Raw genomic sequence first — 27,555 nt, 5'->3', positions numbered from 1 at the left:
AATTAAAACTAGAACTTATTAATTAAATTCATTTTTATTAAAGGTTAAAAAACAAACATCTATTTATTTCTAAAAGTTTTGAAGAAAAATCTAAAAATAAACTATTTTTAAACCATATCAGTGATTTTTTTTCTGGTGCATTAATTTTACTAGAAACTGTGGGCAGCAACAAATTGATGGTTTCCTTGATAATTTCAATGGACTATAAATAAATATATTAGGAGTACAAGCCAAGTGCAATTTTCGTTTGTTGGTGAAGAGGAATATTAAAATATATAAATAGTTTATAGGTGCATTATTAAAAATAAACTAAAATAAATAAAACAATAGGAAATAAATTTGGACCAAATATTATATTTATAAATACATAACATATGTAAGGTAGTGCCATGATGCAATGTTAAATTTATTTTGTTGCCATTCAAGAAATTCATTTCTACGAAACATAATAAAACGATTTTTTATATGATGTCATGGTAAAATTTATACGTGAATAATTTGTTCAGGTAAATGGCCAACGTATTATAAAATATATTCATATTTTACACAATTATTTATTTATTTATACGAATATATATTAAAACAACAAATTGTATAATATTAATACTATTCTTATTTTTTAATTAACATTTATATTTGTTAATTATTATTTTAAAGGGTTATTTAAATAAGTTATAAATATTACAAATATCTAAAAAAAATTATTTGTTTAATAATTTAATAAAATTAATAATATTTTAATTTAATAATTAATTTCGTTAGTTTAGGTCAAGTTAGGTTAGAATGGGTGAATTTAGGATATGTTAAGTTATTTTAGGATAATTTTGATTAAATTATGTTTTGTTAATTATGATTAAGTTCTTTAAATATTTTCTTTCCAGCTTCAATATGAATTTATATTTTGATTTGCTTTAAAAATATTAAATTTTGGTTAAATTATGTTAGATAAGATAATTTAAAACTTGTTTAAATCATGTAAATTATTTTATTTATTTATATTTGTTAATTATTATTTAAATAAGTTAGAAATGTTATAAATATCTATAAGTTTTTTATTTGTTTAATAACTTAATAGAATTAATAACATAAAATATTTTAATTTAATAATTAATTTGGTTAGTTTACGTCAAGTTAGGTTAGAATGGGTGAGTTTAGATTATGTTAGGTTATTTTAGGGTAATTATGATTAAATTCTTTAAATATCTTCTTTTCACCTTCAATGTGAATTTATATGATTTGCTTTAAAAATATTAAGTTTTGGTTAGATTAGATTAGATAAGATAATTTAAAACTTGATTAAATTATGTAAATTATTTTATTTTATTTATTTATATTTGTTAATTATTATTTAAAGAGTTATTTAAATAAGTTATATATGTTACAAATATCTAAAAAGTTTTTTATTTGTTTAATAACCTAATACAGTAAATCATTAATTTAATAATTAATTAGTTTAGGTCAAGTTAGGTTAGAATGGGTATGTTTGATTCAATTATGTTATGTTAATTATGATTAAATTCTTAACATATTTTTATTTCAGCTTAAATATGAATTTATTTATGTAATTTAATAAAATATAATTTAATTAATATAATAATAATTAATTTAGTTAGCTTATGTAAATTTGTGTCAAGTAAGGTTACAATGGGTTATTTCAGGTTATGTTACTTTGTTTTAGGGTAAGTTTGATTAAATTGTGTTATGGTGATTATGGTATTTAATTAATTTGGTTGTTTAAGTCAAGCTAGGTTAGAATGGGTAAGTTTAGGTTATGTTACTTTATTTTAGGGTAAGCTTGATTAAAGTATGTTATGTCAATTTTGATTAAATTCTTAACATATTTACTTTTCAGCTTTAACATGATTATTTATTTAAATTAATAAAAGATATTTTAATTTAAGAATTAATTTGGTTAGTTTGGGTAAGTTTTGTGTCTAGTGAGGTTAGAATGGGTTAATTTAAGTTATTTTAGGGTAAGTAAGATTAAATTATGGAATTTATCATATTTTCCATTTTTAACTACTTATTTGAATACTGAATCAAATCAAATCAAAAAATTTATAAATCATTTGATAATAAATAATTAAACAACTTTTTGTATGATGTCACTATAAAATTTATTTTTTAAGTAATTTTTAGGTAATTATAATAATATATTATAAACTATATTCACATTTTACTAAATTAATTTTCTATTTATCTATAAGAATGTAATTTAAACTAAAAATCAATTGATGTGTTGTACAAATTAATTTGTGAACATTATCTTAAATAGACATTGATCGATTATATAATCCAAGCCGAAAATTGTCTCCAGCACTAACTAGGTAATTATTAAATAAAAAAGAAACATCCTAAACGATATGCTCTTGAACTATTTATTTTAATCTAAAAATTTATACGATTTGCATTTTTTCATTAATGTTCTGCTGGTGGTAAAACGTTTGGCGATTAAAAATAGACCAATAAAAGCATTTTTATGACTAAAATATGATTTGATTATCATAAATTTCAGTTCAGGTTCAGTTTTACGTCAACATCATTAAAAGAAATTTAAATTAGAGGGACTCTGTAGATGAGCAATAAAAAAATAATCGATTAATTATTCCAAGTGTCTGTAAAGTTATTTTTGATTTTATTAATGTTTATCGAAACATTAACACGGATTATTAACAACTTTTAATATAGGTAATAATGTTAAAAATCTCAGTTCATTAAATATTTATGTTTTATTAAAGTCAAAATGAGGAACTGTGTTGCTGTTACGAAATGAGCATTGCTTAATAAAATACGTAAATGATGATTATCTAAAAACATTAAACAATTATAAAACAAATAAATTACAGCAGATTAATTTTACAATCAGTAAAATCACAATATTAACTAACTTCTAAATAAATGAAACAAAGAGTTATTTTTAGCTTCAAAAACAAATACAATAAATATATTTATAAAACTTGGAAACGGTATTATTGAATAACATACAAAACAAATTATAAATGGATTTACTGTTATTAAATTACATACAATTGTTGTTATTCGTGGTTTATTACACAAACATCAAGCAAATAATTTAATGCATGTCAAATCTGAATGTCAGAATGTTTTTGTTAACTTTAAAATATCTTATTTCTTTTGTAAAAATAATTATAATATTAAAGTTGAAATTGAAAAATTAAAATAGTAAAAATTAAAAAATTAAAATTAAATAGTTACAATTAAAAAAGTAAACTTAATTAAATTGAAAATATTATAAATAATAAAATTTAATCAAAATTTTAATATAAAAGTTAATATATATAAAAAATAAATAAAATTAAAAATTTAAAATTAAATTAATATAAAAAATAAAAATTAAAATTAATAAATTAAAATAAAAGTAGTTGAAATTCGAAAATAAAAATAAAATATTAAATTGAAAAAATTAGAATCATAAATTTAGTATTATAAAATTAAAATATGCATTAAAAAATTAAAATTACCGATTTGAAATTAAACACTTATTAAAAAATTAAAATAAAAAATTAATATTAAAAAAAAATAATAATAATGAGAATAAAATTAAATGATCAAAAATAAAAAAATCAAAATAAAAATTAAAATTAAACATTTAATTTAATGTTATACAATTAAAAGTATTATAAAAATTAAAAAAATAATATTAATCTGTTAAATAAAAAATTATAATAAAAAAAATTAAAACTAAATATTTAATATTATAAAGTTTAAAAAGTTTTTAATGATATTAAAAATAAGCAAATTAATGTTAAGTAATTAATTAAAATCGAAATACAATTTAAAAAATGAAAATATTAAAATTAAAAAATTATAATAAAAAAATTAATATAAAATTAAAAATTTGAAGAAGAAATTATAATTAAAAAATTAACAATATACAGTTAAACTTAAAAAATTAGAAAAAATTAAATAGTTAAAATTAAAAATAAACAAAATATGTTATAAAATTAAAATTAATGTGAAAATAAAAAATTAATGAAATGAAAGTAAGTTATTAAAAATTAAAAAAGTAAAACTAATTAATTAAGATAAAAAATAATATTATAAAATTAAAACTTTAAATTAAGAAATTATAACTAAAAAGTTATCTTGTTAATTAAAAAATGTTGTTAATAAAAAAATAAAATAAATTAAAATTAAAAATTTAATATTATAAAATTTAAATTTTAAATAAATTAAAATTAAGAAAATTAATATTAAGTTATAAATTCAAATTTTAAAATAAAGTACTTAAAATTAAAAAATTAAAATAAAAAATTAAAACAAAAAAATAAAAAAATCGTATCTAAAAAATGAAAATTAAAACATTAAAATTAAAAATTTAATAATTTATAATAAAATATTATAAATTTAAAATTTTAAATAAAATAAAATTAGAAAATTAATATTAAGTAATTAAAAACGAAAATACTTAAAATTAAAATATTAAAACTAGAAAATTATTATAAAAAATATAATTATATGTATAAAACATAAAAAAAATAAGTTCTTTATATTTATTATTGTAAATTTAAAAGTTGAACTATTTATTATAGTGATTGATATGTTTTATAACAAATATCTAAAAGATAAAAAGTGTTTAACATAATTAACATGTAAAAGTAAACTTAGTTATTTTTAAATTAATTAATTAATCAATTAATATTCATATATTTTATGGAAAATCATATTTTTCTTTTAAATGTATTTGTAAATTTGAAAATATTATTTCTTTTTCTATAAATATTATTATTATTATTATTATTATTGTAATTATTGCTGTTCTTGTTGTTAATATTATTAAATCATCGCTACAAATATTAATTAGTTAATAAATATGAAAATAATTTATGTTTTCCTTAAATTAATGATTAATTTAAAAATATATATTACACTCCCCATTAATAAAATTTGCGAATATGAATTAATTCACATTGACATTGGTCGTTATAAAATATTCCTCTCCTTTGGCCATAATTTACAAGTCCATGTCCTGAAATGAACAAAAATAAAGCTTTGACCTTAAACTTCATATATTTCTTTAGTATTTTGTGATATAAACATTATATTTAGACGGTTCAATATAAGACAACAAATTATCGCCCACAATTGCTGGTTAGATTGTTTATAACACCTACCTATCACGATGACATCACTGTTAATAAACTATATGTCAACAGTATATTAGAATAAATAGGCTATTTGCAACATAAACGTTATTATGCAAAATAAAAACAAGTAAATTGTCTCAAATTGGTTATACAGTGGTCAGATGCAGAAAAATTACACTGATCATATTTATTTCACAGGTTATTGACTGATTTATTATTATAAAATGAAATTACTTTCGATTGTCTCAGAACAGTAGCCAAAAATATTCCTATAAAACAAAAAAATTGTGTTAATAACTTTATTAAAATTAAGTAGTTCCTTATTGAAATATAAAAAACCCACTTCTGACCATGATGAAAAGAGTTTTAATGTGGTATTTATTAGTGAAACAATAAAACATCCCCATAAACGTCTGTAGTAAATTAATGTGCTTTAGTTTTTTTTTTTTGATGTACTTGTTTCTATTTTAATCCAGTATTTATAGAACTTTACTTGCCAGACATAATATTACATGACTCATGCAAGTTGTAGTACTTTTACTTCAATAAAAAAATCATAAATTACTTCAAAAAGTGTAAAGAAGTAAAGAGTTATTAAAAATTTTATTGTACTTTTGATGTATCAAGTTGAATATGTGTATATAAGATAAAAAAATGTATGTAGTCTATTTATTTTGGGTAACAAGACCTGCCGGTCCCTTGGACAGACCGCCTTGACCTTTCGGCTTGAATCTCAGCGGCACGAAGCCCAATTCCTCGACTGGTATTCCGTACGCCAGCAGCTTCTCTTCGTACGACGATATGAGGTCGTCGTGTGCCTTGCACATTCTAGCCAGTTCGTATTCCAGATCGCTGATTGTGGCGTTCTTCGACGCCAGGAGTTTCTACAAACAAAATTCATGTACTAACCAGTCATAAACAGCAAATAAATTACTTCTAGCTTCTTGTTGGTGGGTTGTTGTTTGGTTGCCACAGCCAAATCTCCAATAACAACCTCACGTTGTTCACACAAGTTCGCCAAGGTGTTCACACGTTTCTGCAGCAGGACGTTCTTCATTCCAGTCTTCTGTTGTACCTCCAGTATGGCTGTTACAAAACGATTGTGCAGCTCCTCCTTTTCAGCTTGCAACTAAATCAATTAATTAGGGTGTAATAAACAAAAGTTATAAAACTAAGTGAGTTACCTTTCCAAACCTCAACTCCAAAGCATCGTTGGCCCAACGAAGGTCTTCGAATTCACTTTTAGTTTGTTCAAGCTTCGCTTTGGTGTTCTGCAACATTACTCCGTTAAATTTCTTTACCACTCCTCGTTTTTATCAAGTACATACTGCCAAAGATAACTTGTCCTTTTCATAATTGACCAGTTGCCTCTTGTATTCGTCGGCATCTCTTTGGGCCTGAGCCAAAGGCTCAACTAAAGCTTTGTTTTGAGCTTGCAGGTCGGAAACTTGTTTGGACATTCTTTGGTTCTGGTTCCTGAGCACATCCATTTGATCCTGAAATAACATAACCTCAAAGTTACACCCAAATCGGAGTTTTTAATAAAACCTTGCCTTTAAACTACTTATTAGTGCCAAATTATTAAGGGTTATGTCGTTGTAGTAGTTCCTCATTTCATTAAACACTCGATCGTGGTGTTTCGTTAGCTCAGTGATTTGGGTGTTCTTTCGTTCCTCAATTTCAGCAATTTCCATGCTGAAAAATGCTTTAGTTGAGTGATACTGACGTTGGGTACATCCCAAAGGTAATTTACGTGTGTTTGGTGTTCAGTTCAGTTTTAAGGTCTTGAAATTTTTTCTCATATTTAATTTCCAAAACCCTCGCTTTGTTTTCGAAGTCAGTTCTCACATTACTGATGTTCTCGCTGAAGTCCTGAAGGTGTAAAGTACAAAAATGAAGCAATTAGTGGATTAGTATTGGTGTTTGGTGTACCAATTTGATGCCCCGCAACTGTTCTTGGTGCGAGAACTCCGTTTCGTGGACCGCCCGCTTCAAATTCTTCTTGTCACGCAACAACTGGCGTTCCTGTTCATTGTGCGAGTCCTCGGCCATTTTAAGCGAGACCAGCGCTTCCGCCTTCGCTTCCGTCAAGTCGTTCTGGTGCTCGAACTGGAGGTGCTTGATTTTTTGCCTGTAGAATTTCAGCTCGCCCTCGTTCTTTTCGGCCGCCTCTTCGATTTGTCGGTCTTTGTTCCTGTGAACGGACGGTGAACTAACTGAATGTTTCTTTGGCAATTTTATGCGCACCTTAGTTTGCAGCGTGCCTCCTCGAGTTCGTTCTTGGTTATTTCCCAGAAGGTGCGTATTTTGTCGCGTTCCATTTGGAAGAAGTTGCGCTCCTCGCGTTCACGGTCATTTTCTTCCTTTATGCGGAGGCAGAACACCTCCAGTTGTTCTCTGGTCATGGCGGCCGTGTCCACCCCATCTATTACCATCCCTTTAAAACCAAATCATAATTAAATCATTATTAGTACAAATTTGGCATGTTCAAAAATTGTTAAAGACTTCTTCAGAGCTTCTTAATGTCAATTGAAGGCAAAATCACAAAATAAGACTATAAAAGTTAAGATAATGTGCTTAATTTTAATAAACTTCTACTGAAAAGTCTTGAACAGGAAGCAGGACATTTCCAGTTGTTCTTGAATCCCTCAAAAAGCCAAATCATTATTAATACAATTTGCGCATGTTCAAATATTGATGTTGACGTCTTCAGTACTTCTTAATGATCTAATATTGAAGTACTACTACACAATTGGCCCTCAAATTATTGTAATGTTAACTGAAGGCAAAATAACAAAAAGAAACTATAAAAGTTAAGGTAATTGGTGCTTAATCTTAATAAACTTCTACTGAAAAGTCTTAGCTAAATTTATACAAACTTACCACCCCCTTTTTTTGCTTTTGGTGGCTGCAATTAATAAAGTTATTGATATTAATACAATTTTTCGTATATGTTGCTTCATATTTACCATTTTTAATTAAAAATTGATCAAAATATATTAATTTAAAGTGTTGACACTGTCAAAGGTAAAAACTTTCATTGACTTATGCTGAAACTGTTGTTAAATGGCTACCGCCCTAGCAACACAAGTTTGTTCGACAATGTTTAGATACTTGAGTAATTATTGTAATGAATTATTGCTAAATAAACTTATTGTAAGCGTTAATACAACAAAATTTGTCTTTTTAAGATATTTTTGTATATATGAATATATTAGTATCAAAATCATAGATTAATGTTATTTTATTTGAACAAATCAATCAATCAATTAAACAAAGGTATTTTTGCTAACTTTTCAAGCTGTTTACTTAAAAAGTTATAAACAAAACAGTCAAAATATATAAAAAAGCTTAAAAGACCCATTAAACATAGGCAACCCGTGTATCGCTTCAGCATATTAGTGGTTGCCTACTTATAAACGTCTGAAAATATTTCATGAGTACTTGCTAATAGTCATAAAATGTTCGTAAATTAAAGAATAAATTCATAAATATAATTAGCAATAAAGTTGCAAAATTAACACCAGTACGCTATTGTCCATTATTAACACTTAATATCTAATTTTCTAAATGCACTTTGTGTAATATAAAATCGTCAAATATTGGACTAACAATTAATTAAAGTCTAACTTGAATGTAAAACAGAAAGACATTTTACAGTTTTAACACTGTTTGAACCTAAAATTAAATTAAATTGTTTGTATAACGTATAATTTTTTATTATTTGTGCAGAACATTAATCGATTTCTAAGTAGTACCAATTAAAAACTTTTAGAAAACAATGCGTCACTGAAATTGTTTCCATGATCTCGCTTAAGGTCTGAAAACAAATGGAAATAAACCGCAGCACGTCAGGAAAACAATAATTTGTCAGTTAATTGATTTGCAAAATAAAACAATACTAATTTGGAGTAATTATTTAGCAATTTTCGATAGACAGACATGCATACATAAAATATAGACGTCCTTCACAACTTTGCATTAAAATTCAAAACTCATTCGGTCGTACCGTACTTAATTTCTTCTTTGATCTTCAGCAAACCACATTTATTTGATGGGCTAGCTGATAGAGTATTGTTAGAAGTGTATGACTAAATAGAAAAAACTAAAAAATTACAATTACTCATTTCAATATTACATCATTCCTTCGTCTGTTGTGGACATAACTCGGCAGGAATGCGTACGACCATTTCATAAATTTATTAATTAGTAGTTAAATTTACGAGCAACTTTTCTTTTTAACAAACATATATTTTTAATGGAACACAGTTAATTATGGAATTTCTCTGAGGCAGTTTTCACTTGGTACTATAGTTTTCCCTGTTGCACTCTTCACTTGAGTTCTCGAATTGTTTTCTAAGCATTGACCTCCATACCGTGCAGTCATAAAAGTTCATTAAACACAAACCACAAATTCACTTTTGCGTCACACACTTCTCTTTATTGACCCTTTCGAATTGCTTGCCAGTGATCTAATTCGGGGTTATATAATGGCAAACTTAATTACTTGCTCAAACAAATCGTTGTGGGTCAAGTTAAAAATTCAGTACGTTTCATAAACTTCATTACCATCATAAAAGGTACGATAAAATAGAAGACAATCACTTCGAGGTATGTAATGTGTCAAAAATTGGCTTCGTGAAGAGTTGTGAAGCAATTGTTGACCCCTTATTGGATTACATTTTGCTGCCCAGTTGCCCAATGCTGCTAATAACCAATTAATGTTATTCCCACGATGAACAAGCTACATCTAATCAAACCAGCAGGAAACTGACACTCATTTGGGGTTAATAAAATTATTTTTCTTGCAACAGAAGTAACATTTAATAAGTTTTTGCGGTGTTTGCTATTATTTATTGCCTTATTTTATTGGCAATAAATTTATCTTATCTTGAATTTTTAGTTCATAAATATTGTGAGTTTACCTTATTCTCTTGGCACACTTATGCCTTATGAACTTTAAATTTAAATTTAAGTTTTTACACCATGCAAAATGTTTAATAATCTGCGTCGAATCTTTCAATCGTTGTTTTTGTACATCCTTTTATTCAGTTGACTGATTTCTTGGTACTTCCTGCAGGAATTTCCAAGACAAAAACTGTAAATGTAAATTCCAGACACTTTGAACTAATCTACCAGCAAACAATGTCGTTTTTTTTTTAATAAACGAAGTAACAAGATTTAAATTCAATAATGGATTATGTTAAAGTAATTATCTTATTCAACACGAAATAATTTTCCACAGTTCCATTAGGAACGACCTTGCATCTTTAAGTGGAATGAGTCAAGATCAATTCAAGGGATATTTGACTTAGTTATTAATTAATTATATGATTACAATCCGATGTAACATAAACTAGGTAAGATTAAGAGAAGATTTAAAAATTCAAGAGACTGACTGAATGAATGGGTGATAAATGTTTCTTTCATACGAAACGAATACAACTATTGTATCCTTGTAATATAATCATTAACCCAAATTTATTCATTATTTTAATTTTTATTGCAATTTTTATGTTAATGCATAAATAACATATTCAGAATTCATTCTTAAAAATTCTCAATCAATGTATCATTTAGAAGTATGTGAAATGTCACTGGTTATACAAAATATTTATTGTTGAAGGTAACTCTATTTCCGTTCTTAATTGTTATATAATATTTATTTATTTAAATTTTTGATGCTAATATGTAACAGGTCATTCCAAAAGGATTAGTTTGACAACCCAAGAATTGCAATTAATATACAGTTAATCTAAAATTGAGAACTTGTGTTTAATTATGTAATATTTTAAATAAACAATGATATTTTATTACCTTTATAAAGTTTATAGCTTCTATAATTTATCGTTGTAATTTTAATCTTGAACTAAATTATTGTGAAATAAATTATTTTGATGTTATTATGCAAGAGAGGTTTTGATTTTGGCACTAAATTTATGTAATTACATCTAATTTTTAACATTTTTCAACACGTTTTTCTAATAATTATTTATATGAATATTAATTAATATTTGTTTATTGTGTAAGAATTTTCCAATCTCTGTTTAATTATTAGATTTAACTTTCTAATTATCTTAGTACCAAACCCAAACATAATTTTTAAGTTAATAATAATATAATTGTCCAACTACGTGTTATAATTTTTTTGTGTAATCACTAAATACGTGCTAAAAAACCATTATATTTAAAACGATGTTGATTATTAAAAAGATACCTAATAAAAGTAAAAAACTAATTTTTTAAATAAATTTCAATAAAATAATTTTTTGTGCTCAAATTTTTAATGTTTTGTGTCATAATTAGATTGTTTTTTATAAAATTTACATAAATTACAACTTGTTTAAAACCTCAAATTTTCATTTAAACATTTGTGGTTAAGTAGTAAAATTTTCTTAATTAGTTTCATGGAAAATTAAAAAAATAAAATACAATTTAATAAATAATAAAATACCATTTAATATAATATTTATGTTTATTTTTATTTAAATTTATATATAAATTATAATTAATAAAAAAACATTATTTAAAACTTTTTTAATAAGTTGAGCATTATTTAATTTAATTTTTTAATCATTTTATGATTAAATTAATAATAATGATAATAATTTTAACTGTTCAAAAATTAACTTAAAATTATTTAAACTAAAATATAAAAAAACAATGTATAATTATATAATCTTATGTACTTTTAATTAACTTTTAATTACTTTAAATTACCATTTTCGTTAATAATTTTTCGGCAAAACTATAATCCTTGACACATCAACAATTTTATTTATAATTAATAAAATCCATCATCACTTTCTTATGAAATAATTTGCATGTTCAAAACAGCAAAAATTTTCGTTTCACATTTGTGATAAAACTAAAATGAATTAATTAATTTGTTCTTATAAAATATTTAAAAAACATGTTTTCATTAATTAAAAAATAGATACATAATTTTTAATTGCCATTCCCAGATAAAAATGAATTAGATAGAGATTTCCGGATTTGGTAAAAGTTTTGTTATTTTAAAGTTTGTTTATTTATGTGTGTTTGTTTAAATAAAAAAACATTAATAAAACATTAAAATAGTTAGTTAAAATTAAAAGACACTAAAATATTTAATTTTCTAACTTTAAATAATAAAAATATTTAAATTAAAATTGCAATAATAAAATATTTAACTTTAAAAAAATTAAATATTTAATTTAAATTACAAAAAGAAATAAGATTTTATTTAAAATTAAAAAAAAATAATAGTATAATAATTTGAATTAAAAAAAATATATATTTTATTAAAATTTAAAACACTAAATTGGTTAATTAAATTTAAAAAAATAATAATAATATATTATTATTAATTAAAATTTAAATAAATTAATTTAAAAAAAAAATTATAATAATAAAGTATGTATATAATATAATAATATAAATAAAATAATAAAATATTTAATGTAAAATTAAAAAAATAATAAACACATTAATTTGTACAATAAATACAATAATCATTAAAAAAAAAATAAAATAAAATAGTTAATTTAAATTATAAAAAAAAAATATTTTATTTAAAATTATTAAAATAATAAAATCGTTGATTAAAATTAATAAAGAATAATAAAATATTTAATTTATATTAATGAAAAAATAACACTAAATTGGTTAATTAAATTTAAATAAATTAATTTAAAAAAAAAAATTATAATAATAAAGTATGTATATAATATAATAATATAAATAAAATAATAAAATATTTAATGTAAAATTAAAAAAATAATAAACACATTAATTTGTACAATAAATACAATAATTATTAAAAAAAAAAAAAATAAAATTATAAAAAAATAAATATTATATATATATATATAATTTAAATTATTATATATATATATAATTTAAATTATAAAAAAAAATATTTTATTTAAAATTATTAAAATAATAAAATCGTTGATTAAAATTAATAAAGAATAATAAAATATTTAATTTATATTAATGAAAAAATAATATATATTTTAATATAATATTACTAATTTTAAAATATTTCTGGTATAGATAGAAAATTTATTATTTCAAAATTAGTTTTATAAATATTGTAATTTTGTATTTACAAAAAATTCTCCTAAATCAATATTACGTTCATTTTTTAACTAATTATACTTTTTAACATATGGTAATATTATTTGTATGGATCTAAATATGAATAAAACAAATTTTCTGATTAATTATTATAGAAATTTTATTGCTAAAAACTTGTTTTTGCAAGTTATTTAAAAGTAATTTATATTATTTAGTTTAATAAATGTTAATGTAATATAATAAGTAAATTCAAGTTTTTTCAATGAAATATTTTCACAAATATATTTTTATTATTTTTTGGAAAAAGTTTATGTATTATCCTTGACACATTCAGTAATTTAATTTTTACGTATCTAAGAATAAATAAAATAAATTTTCTGAGTAATCATTTTGTAACGTACCAAGTAAGAATCATGCATTTTAATAGAATTATGAAATAATTTGTTTGTTCAAAAAAATATAAATCCTTTCACGTTGTTGATAAACTAAATAAATTTTTTATTTCCAAAAAGTTTAATGCTGAAAGTTTTCGTGCTTTCAAAATTAGTTTATATATATTATTAAATATAAAAAGGCATTTGTATTAAGAGTGATTTTTTCCTATGAATCTTTCACATATCTCGAGAGTGTCCCAGATTGGGGTAACTTTGAAATCTTAAAAAAGAACCCCAATTTTTAACTACATATTTGAATTCTTGGACTAAAAATACGTATTTGTCGAAACATTTTTTTTGGATTTATGATAGGCAGTGCTGTTGACGTATAAATTCATTTTTTTCACAAATAACTTAACGTATCTAAAAGTTTCAGTGGCGCCATTTATTTAAAAAGCATAAATTAGTGTTATTACGAATAAATCACATAATTTATAACTATTTAAACATTCAGTGTCTAATTCTATTAAATTTATTTGAACAGTAAATTATCGAACTTGTGTACTTTTTAAATACTCGTATCATCTGTTTACAGGTTAAATATTATAACAATTAGCACACGCCATTTAATATTTGTTGAATTTTTAACACAATTACCAAAAGAATTCCACCATCCATATGGTGGGTATGGATTTTCTTTTTGATACATTAATAAATAATTAAGGTATGTCAAAACACGAAGGATGAAAATTTAATAATTGCATGACATGATCCATCTGAAATTTGCAAATTGCCTAATGACTTTTTTGGAGCGGACGTTGTGAAATAATTGCAATTACGTCAGTGAAAAACATTATGAGATTTCAATGTTGCTTTTTTATATTTATATCTTATTCCATGTTTGTCTTGTTGTATAAATTGTTACCGATTAAAATGGTACGATAACGTCACATATTAATTACATTTTTATGGTTAAAAACACGCATTTAAAACAAGTTAATTATCGGCATATCAAAATCATTTGGCTAGAAATAACGAGAAGAAAATATTCGTTTATCCTTCACACTCCAGTCATTCCGATAAAGTCTCAAATTTAACCTGTAAACTAAATTTATTTGAGCACCCCCCTATTCATGAAAAAAATAGTAATAATAATTATATAAAACGTATGATGGATGATTAGTTCGTGATTTGCCATTATTATCTTGTGCACAGTTTTGCAAAGTTTCAAGTTCAAGTTTCCTTGAACTATTTTTGAACTCAATTAACTTCGGCGAAATTTGGTTAAAATGGATGTTATTTACACCTACTGAAATGAAATTACATGCCCACGTTTTATTATGCACACTTATAATGAAAGCCGTTACGAAATAAACAAATATCTAATTATTGTTTTGACCATTATTACATACATGTATTTAATTAAGCACCGACAAACGAATACTACACCTAAAATTGCATTGGCAAAAATTGGGTTGAGCAGATTATAATTATGTAAATTAATACAACACTTTGTTTTAAATCAAAATTACATTTAATAATGTGGACCTTACATGGAGCAGTTTTTTAACACTTAAATTTTATTTTCAAGTAGAATATCTTTCAGTTGTATATATATAAGTTCCTAATAATTCAAATTGCAATAATAAAATATTTAATTTGAATTAAAAAAATAAAATATTTAAGTTAAATTATTAAGGAAAATTATATATTTTATTTAAAATTAATAAAAAAAGATAAAATATTTGATTAAAATTAAAAAATAATAATGAAATAAATATTTATTATAATTTATAATAAAATTTTATTTAATTTTCTAAATTTAAATACTAAAAATATAAGGAACAGTTTTTTAACACTTAAATTTTATTTATTCTTATATACAGGGAGATTATAAACTATTTAAAGTAAGAAAAAAAAAAATGAAAAACCCAACATCCTGTATAGTACTTTAAAATATTAAAAACAAAAAAAAGTATTCAAAATAGCATTTGAATAAAAAATAAAGGTCAAACAATTGAAAATATATTAGAAAAATGGATATTATATTTTATTTGTAGCTGAAACAAAAATTTCAGATTGAATATCTTTCAGTTATATATACATAAGTTTCTAACAATTCAAATTGCAATAATAAAATATTTAATTTGAAATAAAAAAATTAAATATTTAAGTTAAATTATTAAGGAAAATTATATATTTTATTTAAAATTAATAAAAAAAGATAAAATATTTGATTAAAATTAAAAAATAATAATAAAATAAATATTTATTATAATTTATAATAAAATTTTATTTAATTTTCTAAATTTAAATACTGAAAATAAAAGGAACAGTTTTTTAACACTTAAATTTTATTTATTCTTATATACAGAGAGATTATAAACTATTTAAAGTAAGAAAAAAAAAAATGAAAAACCCAACATCCTGTATAGTACTTTAAAATATTAAAAACAAAAAAAAGTATTCAAAATAGCATTTGAATAAAAAATAATGGTCAAACAATTGAAAATATATTAGAAAAATGGATATTATATTTTATTTGTAGCTGAAACAAAAATTTCAGATTGAATATCTTTCAGTTATATATACATAAGTTTCTAACAATTCAAATTGCAATAATAAAATATTTAATTTGAAATAAAAAATTAAATATTTAAGTTAAATTATTAAGGAAAATTATATATTTTATTTAAAATTAATAAAAAAAGATAAAATATTTGATTAAAATTAAAAAATAATAATAAAATAAATATTTATTATAATTTATAATAAAATTTTATTTAATTTTCTAAATTTAAATACTGAAAATAAAAGGAACAGTTTTTTAACACTTAAATTTTATTTATTCTTATATACAGAGAGGTTATAAACTATTTAAAGTAAGAAAAAAAAATGAAAAACCCAACGTCCTGTATAGTACTTTAAAATATTAAAAACAAAAAAAAAGTATTCAAAATAGCATTTGAATAAAAAATAAACGTCAAACAATTGAAAATATATTACAAAAATGGATATTATTTTTTATTTATAGCTGAAACAAAAATTTCAGGATGAATATCTTTTAGTTATATATACATAAGTTCCAAATAATTCAAATTGCAACAATAAAATACTTAATTTGAATTAAAAAAATAAAATATTTAAGTTAAATTATTAAGGAAAATTATATATTATATTTAAAATTAATAAAAAAAGATAAAATATTTGATTAAAATTAAAAAATAATAATAAAATAAATATTTATTATAATTTATAATAAAATTTTATTTAATTTTCTAAATTTAAATACTGAAAATATAAGGAACAGTTTTTTAACACTTAAATTTTATTTATTCTTATATACAGAGAGATTATAAACTATTTAAAGTAAGTAAAAAAAAAATGAAAAACGCAACATCCTGTATAGTACTTTAAAATATTAAAAACAAAAAAAAAGTATTCAAAATAGCATTTGAATAAAAAATAAAGGTCAAACAATTGAAAATATATTAGAAAAATGGATATTATATTTTATTTGTAGCTGGAACAAAAACACTATTAATATCTATGCATATAAAGAATGAATCTTTCCACATTATAATTAGTGGTCATACAGCCATTTTTGTTATTCACATTAAAAAAATAAGTACCACAAAGACAAAAAAGCATTTGAAAAAAATTAATGTCAATAATTGAAAATATATTAGAAAAATAGATAATATTTTTTATTTATTGCTGCAACAAAAATTTCAGGTTGATTGAACCTCTTTCAGTTCCATATACATAAGCTTCTAATGATCAGTTACGATCACACTGTATGTATTTCTAATTAAAAGTGCAATTGTAATTTTTAGAATAAAAATACCAATAAAAATATTTATTTATATAACAAAACATTTATTTGAATACGAATGGAAATAAATCTGATGGAAATTTTAGTGATTAAAATATTTGTACTTGATTAATTAACCAATTACAAATCAGCAAGTGATTCTGCTGATTTTTACAATGGAAAAAAGTAATAATAGGAAATTTTTTTTCTATTGTGTCATAGAAAAAAAATGCAATTATTTAGGAATAATGGATTTGATTCTCTGAATTCCAGAATCTTCCTTTGTTAATTGTGGATTACACGGTACTGAATTGCTACCATAATTGTATGGTGTTCTGAGATTGTGGTTTTTTTCTAACAATCAAGTAATTATTTTGTACTAGTATGATGTTGTTAAAAATTGCAAAAATGACATGATATGCATAATTTATTTAGATAATTCGTGATGTCAAAATTTGAATTATATAACTTCCTTAAATTTTAACTTACAAACAATTATTATAAACAAATAAATAAATAATTAATTATAAGTAAATTTAAGTAAAACAATAATAATATTTCTATATCTAATAATATATAATATATAATATATAATATATAATATATAATATATAATATATAATATATAATATATAATATATAATATATAATATATAATATATAATATATAATATATAATATATAATATATAATATATAATATATAATATATAATATATAATATATAATATATAATATATAATATATAATATATAATATATAATATATAATATATAATATATAATATATAATATATAATATATAATATATAATATATAATATATAATATATAATATATAATATATAATATATAATATATAATATATAATATATAATATATAATATATAATATATAATATATAATATATAATATATAATATATAATATATAATATATAATATATAATATATAATATATAAAAATTATAAAAATAAAATTAGTCAATTATATCATAAATTATTATTGATTAAAATATATTAAAATTAAATGAAGATAAAATATTTTAATATTTTAAGAAAGAAATAATTGAATTTAATATAAGTAAGAAATGGAAAAACTTTTTATATAATAGTTGTAAATAAAATTTTACTAAATTAATTTAGATAAATTCAATTTAAATAAATTTAACATAATTTTTGAAAGAATAATTATAAAATGTAAATTAAGCTATCTAAAATTTGTACATATATATTAAAATTAAATGATCATAAACAATTTAGACTCTATTGTATCGATTTAGATTAAACTGTAATTTAACAATCATTTAATTAAGTTGAATATTTTATTATATATAAAATATATTTTATTATACATAAAATATCATTTTTTGTATTTTTTTTTTTTAAATTCAAGTGTACTAAAATGTTAAACTTATGCAAATATTTTTTATTTGATGTTAATTTAAATAAGATGTACAAATATAAATCTTAAATTAAATACGATTTATTTTTTTTTTAAATATTAGTAAATCAAGTTAATTTTCTTTTTATTATATTAATTATTTTTGTACCAATTTTATATAAATATTATTATTATTATTTAATTTTATTTTATAAAAAGTAAATTAACTTGTTATTTACAATTTATATTTAATTTAACGTAACTACAATACTATTGTATCATTTTATATTTTTGTTAATTTAAGGTAATCATAATAAAAATTTAAAAAAATTTAAAATATAATTTAAAAAATTATATTTTTTTTTTATTACTATGAGAAAACAATGTTTGGTCTAGTATAATTTAGAATTTAATTAACATAACCACAATTGTATAGTTTTAGTTTTTTTTTTAAATTAATAACCTTAGTACAAAAAAAAAGTTGAAATTAGTTATATTTTTAATAATCTAAATTTAATGGTATTGAAAGTCGTATGTCACATAATAATAATAAAAAATAAACTAAAAGAACATAAATAAAAATAATAAAAGAATATAATTTAAGTTTGGAAGCTGTAATTTTTATAAAGCTCATTTTATGTCGTAGTTGCTGAATAAAAATTATATTTACAAACAAAACGTGTTAAAAGCGTCTTGTTATTCGTTTAGAGAAACAATTAAATATGCAAAGCTGACCTCTAATTCCAGACAGTAATTAGTACCCCTTAAGTCGGCAAATAATAATTAGCCATACATCCTGCTTTTGGTTTTGTGGTACGTAAAATATTTGTTGATTCGCTCAACAAATTCCAGAACGTTTTATTTATTAATTTATAAATAAATATTTTCTCTCATACTTTTTGTTTTATTTTAATTTTTTATTGAGTTAAAGGTCTAACTTTATTATTTGCCATGTAACTCAGGTATTTTCCAGAAAATTTCAAATACCACCTTCAACTTATAATTAAATTACATCCTGGTGGTTTGATGATGGTGTTTATTATGTAACAAGCATAATTAATTTCGATTTTTATCTATCGCGATAGAAACGCAACGGTAATTAGTGGCGTCGCTTATCTCACTTTTGAAATATATACTTAATAAAATACGCAAGAATGAAGCAAATAAAATCGCTCATATATGATTAGCGTGATATGAGGCAGCCTTGTCAGTAACACATAAGACATTTATTGAATATCTGATGCAGCTTTTTGTTTCAAATTTGTGATAAAGTGATAAAATGAAAATGGGTACGTAATTTTTTAAATTAGTTGAAACTTTCATAAAATATTAAACACACTCATTTATATTAAAATAATGTCTTTAATCTCATTAAATTAATTTAATTAATAAAAAACGTGCAATATATAGGAAAAATAATTAATTAGGACAATATTTTATTTCGTTTTTTTTTTGAGTTACAATTTTCATTTCAATGTTAAAAAAAAACTTCATATTAATAACAATATACTTTATAATAATTATTTCTTAATCATTATTTTAAAAATTATTCTATTAAATTTATTTTTTTTTTCTGTTTTCGAAACCACAAAATTCTTATTAATTTTTATCTCTTAATTTTTTTTTAATTTAATTTATTACTGTATACTATAGTCATTTTAAGGAAAGGAATTAAGGAACATAAGTTTTTGCAATTAATAATAAAACATTTTATTAATTAATTAAAGGTAATTATTATTAAATAAAAATAATTATTAGTAATTATTATGTGCAATTAGCTAATCATTGTCACATTTTTCTTACTCTTCTTGTTCTGTCATTTTATTGACATTCTGTTGTTTCAGACAGTTTATTGTTTCTTTGTATTGTTTCATATTAACAACTTTTAAAAATTAATAATATTTAATATTGATATATTTTTTCAATTTTTTGGAAAATAAAATAAAAGTTTTGTTAGTCCTAATTTTTTTTTTCATTTTGAGAGCTGTATAATATATAAATGATTAATAATAAAATATTTTAATAAATATAATTTATATTAAAAATTATTTCTTTAACTGAAAATTAGAAAAAGGCAAATTAATTTATACTGACACATTCTTTATTTAATTTTATGTTGTATATTTAAATGTTACATTTAATATAAAATTTTATTTTTAACTTAATATATATATATATATATATATATATATATATATATATATATATATATATTTATTTATTTACCAAGTCATGTTTTTATTTTATATAAATATGGAAACATTTATTATGTCCATTATTTTTTTTAATTCAGTTTATTTAGAGAAATATAAATAAGTGAAATAAGTTTATGTAATTAATAATGAAATATTTTATTAATTAAAGTTTATTTGAATTTTTTTGCTGATTTGTATAATTAAATTTCGGTGCAATTTCTTTTAAAATATTCATATTAACAATTGTTTTTGATTCTATATATTTTTTCAATATATAGTTTTATATATATTTTAATTTATTTTATTTTATAATTTCATCAAAATTTGAGATTTGATTGACCTAATTTTTTTATTTTCAAAAAGAACATATTTAAATTTGTATATTATATATACTACAGTACTTTATTAAACAAAAAATGTATTTATCAAATTAAATATTACATATTATTATTATTACATTTTTACATATTTTATATATTCAATTTTAATTATATATAATATAATATAATAATAATAATTACAGTTATAATTATATGTAATATATTAATAAAATATGTACAATGTAAAAATGTATTATTATAAAATAAATATATATATATATATATATATATATATATATATATATACAAAATAATTAATTTATTCGACCATTATTTTTTTTACAGAAATATAAATAAGAAAAATAAGTTTATGTAATTAATAATGAAATATTTTATTAATGAAAATTTATTTGAACTTTTTATTGATCTGTATAATTAAATTTAGTTACTTTTTTTAAATTCTTATAAAATATTATTAAGTCATTAAGTCAAAAACATAATTTTATTATTTCAGGAAATATATTGTTTTATTTTATACATTTTTTATATCAACAATTGTTTTTGACACTATATAATTTTTCAATATAATTTATATTATTTTATAATTTATCAAGTTTTATTATTTAAATTTTGATTGATCTAATATTTTTTTATTTTAAAACAAATCATATTTAAATTTGTACATTTTATATACTACCATGTTTTATTAAATAAAAAAATGAATTTATGAAATTAAATATTACATAATTGTTAATAAACATTTTAATTATCAAAATTTGCAATATAAACTAGAGGAAAAAATATAATCAAATTTTATTTTTTTAATTTCCAATCTCAATTTATTTATAAATTGAAGAAGATTTTTTAGACCCGAATTTAATTTAAACATTTAATTATTAAAAGTAGCATTTTGTGATTTCTGTCATTTTTTTATTTCATTTTAGTTATTTTTTATATTTACAAAAGTTTCTATTTTGTAATTAAAATTAGTTAAGGCAATTTTTTATTGAAATAATGTAACAAATTAAAATGTCATTTATTAAATTTTGTTGATCTAAAAAGTGTTTTTATTTAATTTGTGTATTTTTTTAAATTTAATCATTTTTTCATTGTTATTTCAGACGGTTTATTGTTTTATTGTGTTTATTTTTTGTATTTACCAACGTTATTTTCCAATTAAAATTGCATAAAACTAATATTAACATCATAATAATAATGACGATATTATAATTTTCTTTATGAATAAATGAGTCCACAGTAAAACAATAAGCACCAGATAAGTAAAATATAATTACGCCAGATTAATTTAATAATTAACTTGCGAAATTGCCGATTTACTTCATAAAGTACAGGATAAAAAACCAAAATGGTTAATGTTTATAATTTACGTCTTAATGTCGTCTTTTAATTACGTCTTTAATGTTTAATATCCCTTGATTAGTCAGCAATCAAATTAATATTACCAATACATGCAGATATAAATTATGTTGCATTAAAAAAAGACAGCTATTATAATCCATGCAATTTTGTAATGACCATATGAATTATTAAGTTGTGGTATCACGAAAACATGCTTGTCAGTATTTTTTCAAATGGAACTGAAACAGGGTACCAGAATCAATAGGCTATAATTTATATTAGACGTAAATAATTCATATTGCAATACTACTAACATATAGTCTCTTTTGTATTTGCGTGTTTGTAAATTATTAGATCGACTGATTAATCTGATTATTAATTTTTAAAATGGAGTAGATGTTGCTGGACAGTAAGCTTTGGTGTCCAATTAGAAAAGCATGTTATATAAAATGATTAATGAATAAATTACATTAAAATATTTATGACCATGTTTGTTTATATTATAAAGTAATCCCAGTTGATTATAATGTATAATTAGTGACAGAATATAGAACACATAGATCCAATGGTCAGATTTCATTGATTTATGGTATATAAATAGTAATAAATAATAAAAATTCAGATAAATTATTGAATGTATTGATTTAGTATCATTTTTAAATCTAAGCTATGAATGTGTTGTACTCCCATGAGGATCCAGGCACTCATTGCCTTACCCTGCCATTGATCTAATGAGGTGCTCAATTTCGTCCTGCTGTATTGTATTATATATGCATAATTAGTGACAGAATATAGAAAACATAGATTCAATGGACAATTTTCACTGATTTCTGATATATAAATATTAGTAAATGATACAAATTGATATAAAAATAATGACTATATTGATTTAGTATCATTTTTTAAATCTAAGCCATGAATCTGATGGACTCCCATGAGGATCTAGACACTCATTGCCTAGCCTTGGCATTGATCTAATGAGGTGGTCAATTTCGTCCTGCTGTATTGTATTATATATGTATAATTAGTGACAGAATATAGAACACATAGATCCAATGATCAAATTTCAATGATTTATGATATATAAATATTAGTAAATGATAAAAATTGACATAAAAATAATGACTATATTGATTTAGTATCATTTTTTAAATCTAAGCTATGAATCTGGTGGACTCCCATGAGGATCCAGACACTCATTGCCTAACCCTGCCATTGATCTAATGAGGTGCTCAATTTCGTCCTGCTGTATTGTATTATACAAGTATAATTAGTGACAGAATATAGAACACATTGATACAATGGTCAAATTTCACTGATTTCTGATATATAAATATTAGAAAATGATAAAAATTGAGGCAAAAATATTGATTATATTGATTTAGTGTTTTTTTTTTAAGCTAAGCTATGAATGTGTAGGACTCCATGAGGATCCAGACACTCATTGCCTAGCCCTGCCATTGATCTAATGAGGTGGTCAATTTCGTCCTGCTGTATTGTATTATACATCTATAATTAGTGACAGAATATAGAACACATAGATCCAATGGTCAAATTTCAGTGATATCTGATATATAAATATTAGTAAATGATACAAATTGATATAAAAATAATGACTATATATGAGGATCTAGACACTCATTGCCTAGCCTTGGCATTGATCTAATGAGGTGGTCAATTTCGTCCTGCTGTATTGTATTATACATGTATAATTAGTGACAGAATATAGAACACATTGATCCAGTGGTCAAATTCCACTGATTTCTGATATATAAATATTAGAAAATGATAAAAATTGAGGCAAAAATATTGATTATATTGATTTAGTGTTATTTTTTAAGCTAAGCTATGAATGTGTAGGACTCCATGAGGATCCAGACACTCATTGCCTAGCCCTGCCATTGATCTAATGAGGTGGTCAATTTCGTCCTGCTGTATTGCATTATAGATGTATAATTAGTGACAGAATATAGAACACATAGATCTAATGGTCAAATTTCACTGATATCTGATGTATAAGTATTTGTAAATGATAAATATTGAGGCAAAAATATTGATTATATTGATTTAGTGTCAGTTTTTAAATCTAAGCAGTGAATCTGTTGTACTCCCAATTTCGTCCTGATGTATTATATTATACATGTATAATTAGTGACAGAATATTGAACACATAGATCCAATGGTCAAATTTTACTGATTTCTGATATATAAATATTAGTAAATGATAAAAATTGATATAAAAATAATGATTATATTGATTTTGTATCATTTTTTAAACTAAGCTATGAATCTGTTGGCCTCCCATGAGGATCCAGACACTCATTGCTTAGCCTTGACATTGATCTAATGAGGAGGTCAATTTCGTCCTGCTGTATTGCATTATAGATGTATAATTAGTGACAGAATATAGAACACATAGATCCAATGGTCAAATTATGAATCTGTTGAATTCCCATGAGGATCCAGACACTCATTGCCTAGCCTTGACATTGATCTAATGAGGTGGTCAATTTCGTCCTGCTGTATTGTATTATACATCTATAATTAGTGACAGAATATAGAACACATAGATCCAATGGTCAAATTTCAGTGATATCTGATATATAAATATTTGTAAATGATAAAAATTGATATAAAAATAATGACTATATTGATTTAGTATCATGTTTTAAATCTAAGCTATGAATCTGTTGGACTCCCATCAGGATCCAGACACTCATTGCCTAGCCTTGGCATTGATCTAATGAGGTCAATTTCGTCCTGCTGTATTATATTATACATGTATAATTAGTGACAGAATATAGAACACATAGATCCAATGGTAAAATTCCACTGATTTCTGATATATAAAAATTAGTAAATGATATAAATTGAGGTAAAAATATTGATTACATTGATTTTGTATCATTTTTTAAATCTAAGCTATGAATCTGTTGGCCTCCCATGAGGATCCAGACACTCATTGCTTAGCCTTGACATTGATCTAATGAGGAGGTCAATTTCGTCCTGCTGTATTGCATTATAGATGTATAATTAGTGACAGAATATAGAACACATAGATCCAATGGTCAAATTTCACTGATATCTGATATATAAATATTTGTAAATGATAAAAATTGAGGTAAAAATATTGATTACATGATTTAGTATCATTTTTTAAATCTAAATTATGAATCTGTTGAATTCCCATGAGGATCCAGACACTCATTGCCTAGCCTTGACATTGATCTAATGAGGTGGTCAATTTCGTCCTGCTGTATTGTATTATACATCTATAATTAGTGACAGAATATAGAACACATAGATCCAATGGTCAAATTTCAGTGATATCTGATATATAAATATTTGTAAATGATAAAAATTGATATAAAAATAATGACTATATTGATTTAGTATCATGTTTTAAATCTAAGCTATGAATCTGTTGGACTCCCATCAGGATCCAGACACTCATTGCCTAGCCTTGGCATTGATCTAATGAGGTCAATTTCGTCCTGCTGTATTATATTATACATGTATAATTAGTGACAGAATATAGAACACATAGATCCAATGGTAAAATTCCACTGATTTCTGATATATAAAAATTAGTAAATGATATAAATTGAGGTAAAAATATTGATTACATTGATTTTGTATCATTTTTTAAATCTAAGCTATGAATCTGTTGGCCTCCCATGAGGATCCAGACACTCATTGCTTAGCCTTGACATTGATCTAATGAGGAGGTCAATTTCGTCCTGCTGTATTGCATTATAGATGTATAATTAGTGACAGAATATAGAACACATAGATCCAATGGTCAAATTTCACTGATATCTGATATATAAATATTTGTAAATGATAAAAATTGAGGTAAAAATATTGATTACATGATTTAGTATCATTTTTTAAATCTAAATTATGAATCTGTTGAATTCCCATGAGGATCCAGACACTCATTGCCTAGCCTTGGCATTGATCTAATGAGGTGGTCAATTTCGTCCTGCTGTATTGTATTATACATCTATAATTAGTGACAGAATATAGAACACATAGATCGAATGGTCAAATTTCAGTGATATCTGATATATAAATATTTGTAAATGATAAAAATTGATATAATAAAAATAATGACTATATTGATTTGGTACCATTTTTTAAATATAAATTATGAATCTGTTGAATTCCCATGAGGATCCAGACACTCATTGCCTAGGCTTGATATTGATCTAATGAGGTGGTCAATTTCGTCCTGCTGTATTGTATTATACATCTATAATTAGTTACAGAATATGGAACACATTGATCCAATGGATAGATTTCACTGATTTCTGATATATAAAAATTAGTAAGTGGTAAAAATATTGATTTAGCCTTATTGCTTCTGTAACTAAAGTTCCAGACATTCCTGACGTCTTCCTGAAGCTCCTACATGTCGTTAGTGACGTTTTTTAGGCCATCTCCTCCAACATTTCCAGACAGATCTTTGTACTATTTCAAATGATTAATTATTAACCCAATATATAGGCCTCTATTAAATTTAATTTGATTCTTCAAAGTCTAATTTTGATCCTCATATGGACAAGGTACAATTAATTTAATTTGTTAAAATTGAGTCAACGAATTTGTGTCACAAAATACATTTTATTATTTCCCTCTTTTTGGTAGTTTTAAATAAAATTTCTTCATTATGTTGAACATTTTTGTATTAACCTAGATAGTTTTACATATGTAAAAAATAACAATACATAAAGATTTTATTCCTTTTTTATATTATTATAAAAACAAATTAACATTTCCTTTCTTATTATAATGATTAATTATTTACATTGTTGGCCACGATTTTTCTATTTTTGCTGACATTTCAACACTTGCATCGTCTCAAAAATCAATCGATACTTTCATTAATAATTAATTACCTTTTTGTAATGATGCATGAACTAAATCATCGTTAAACTGACTT

At 22.1% G+C, this 27,555-nt stretch overlaps 2 protein-coding genes across 2 annotated transcripts in view; one reads left to right on the top strand and one right to left on the bottom strand.

Annotated features, from left to right (window-relative positions):
• Window positions 1-5,696: 5,696 nt before the first annotated feature.
• LOC109601188 (dynein regulatory complex subunit 4) lies at window positions 5,697-8,153 on the bottom strand. The gene is made up of 10 exons (XM_020017412.2): window positions 8,078-8,153; window positions 7,992-8,016; window positions 7,356-7,545; window positions 7,041-7,302; window positions 6,862-6,980; window positions 6,662-6,803; window positions 6,437-6,604; window positions 6,293-6,379; window positions 6,043-6,237; window positions 5,697-5,992 (listed from the first exon to the last, which is right to left on the bottom strand). The coding sequence occupies exons 1-10, from the start codon at window positions 8,078-8,080 to the stop codon at window positions 5,774-5,776; spliced, it is 1,410 nt and encodes a 469-aa protein (XP_019872971.2). The 5' UTR covers window positions 8,081-8,153; the 3' UTR covers window positions 5,697-5,773.
• Window positions 8,154-19,933: 11,780 nt separating this feature from the next.
• Window positions 19,934-27,555, top strand: part of LOC109601182 (aquaporin AQPAe.a) — an 84,504-nt gene continuing 76,882 nt past the window's right edge. Inside the window, exon 1 of the mRNA XM_020017404.2 lies at window positions 19,934-20,025. Coding sequence (XP_019872963.2) covers window positions 20,016-20,025 — 10 coding nt within the window. The 5' untranslated portion in view covers window positions 19,934-20,015. The remainder of the gene's footprint in view (window positions 20,026-27,555) is intronic.

Source organism: Aethina tumida, chromosome 3 (genome assembly GCF_024364675.1).
Source record: "Aethina tumida isolate Nest 87 chromosome 3, icAetTumi1.1, whole genome shotgun sequence".
Taxonomy (NCBI): domain Eukaryota; kingdom Metazoa; phylum Arthropoda; class Insecta; order Coleoptera; family Nitidulidae; genus Aethina; species Aethina tumida.
This window is presented reverse-complemented; position numbering and strand designations above follow the sequence as displayed.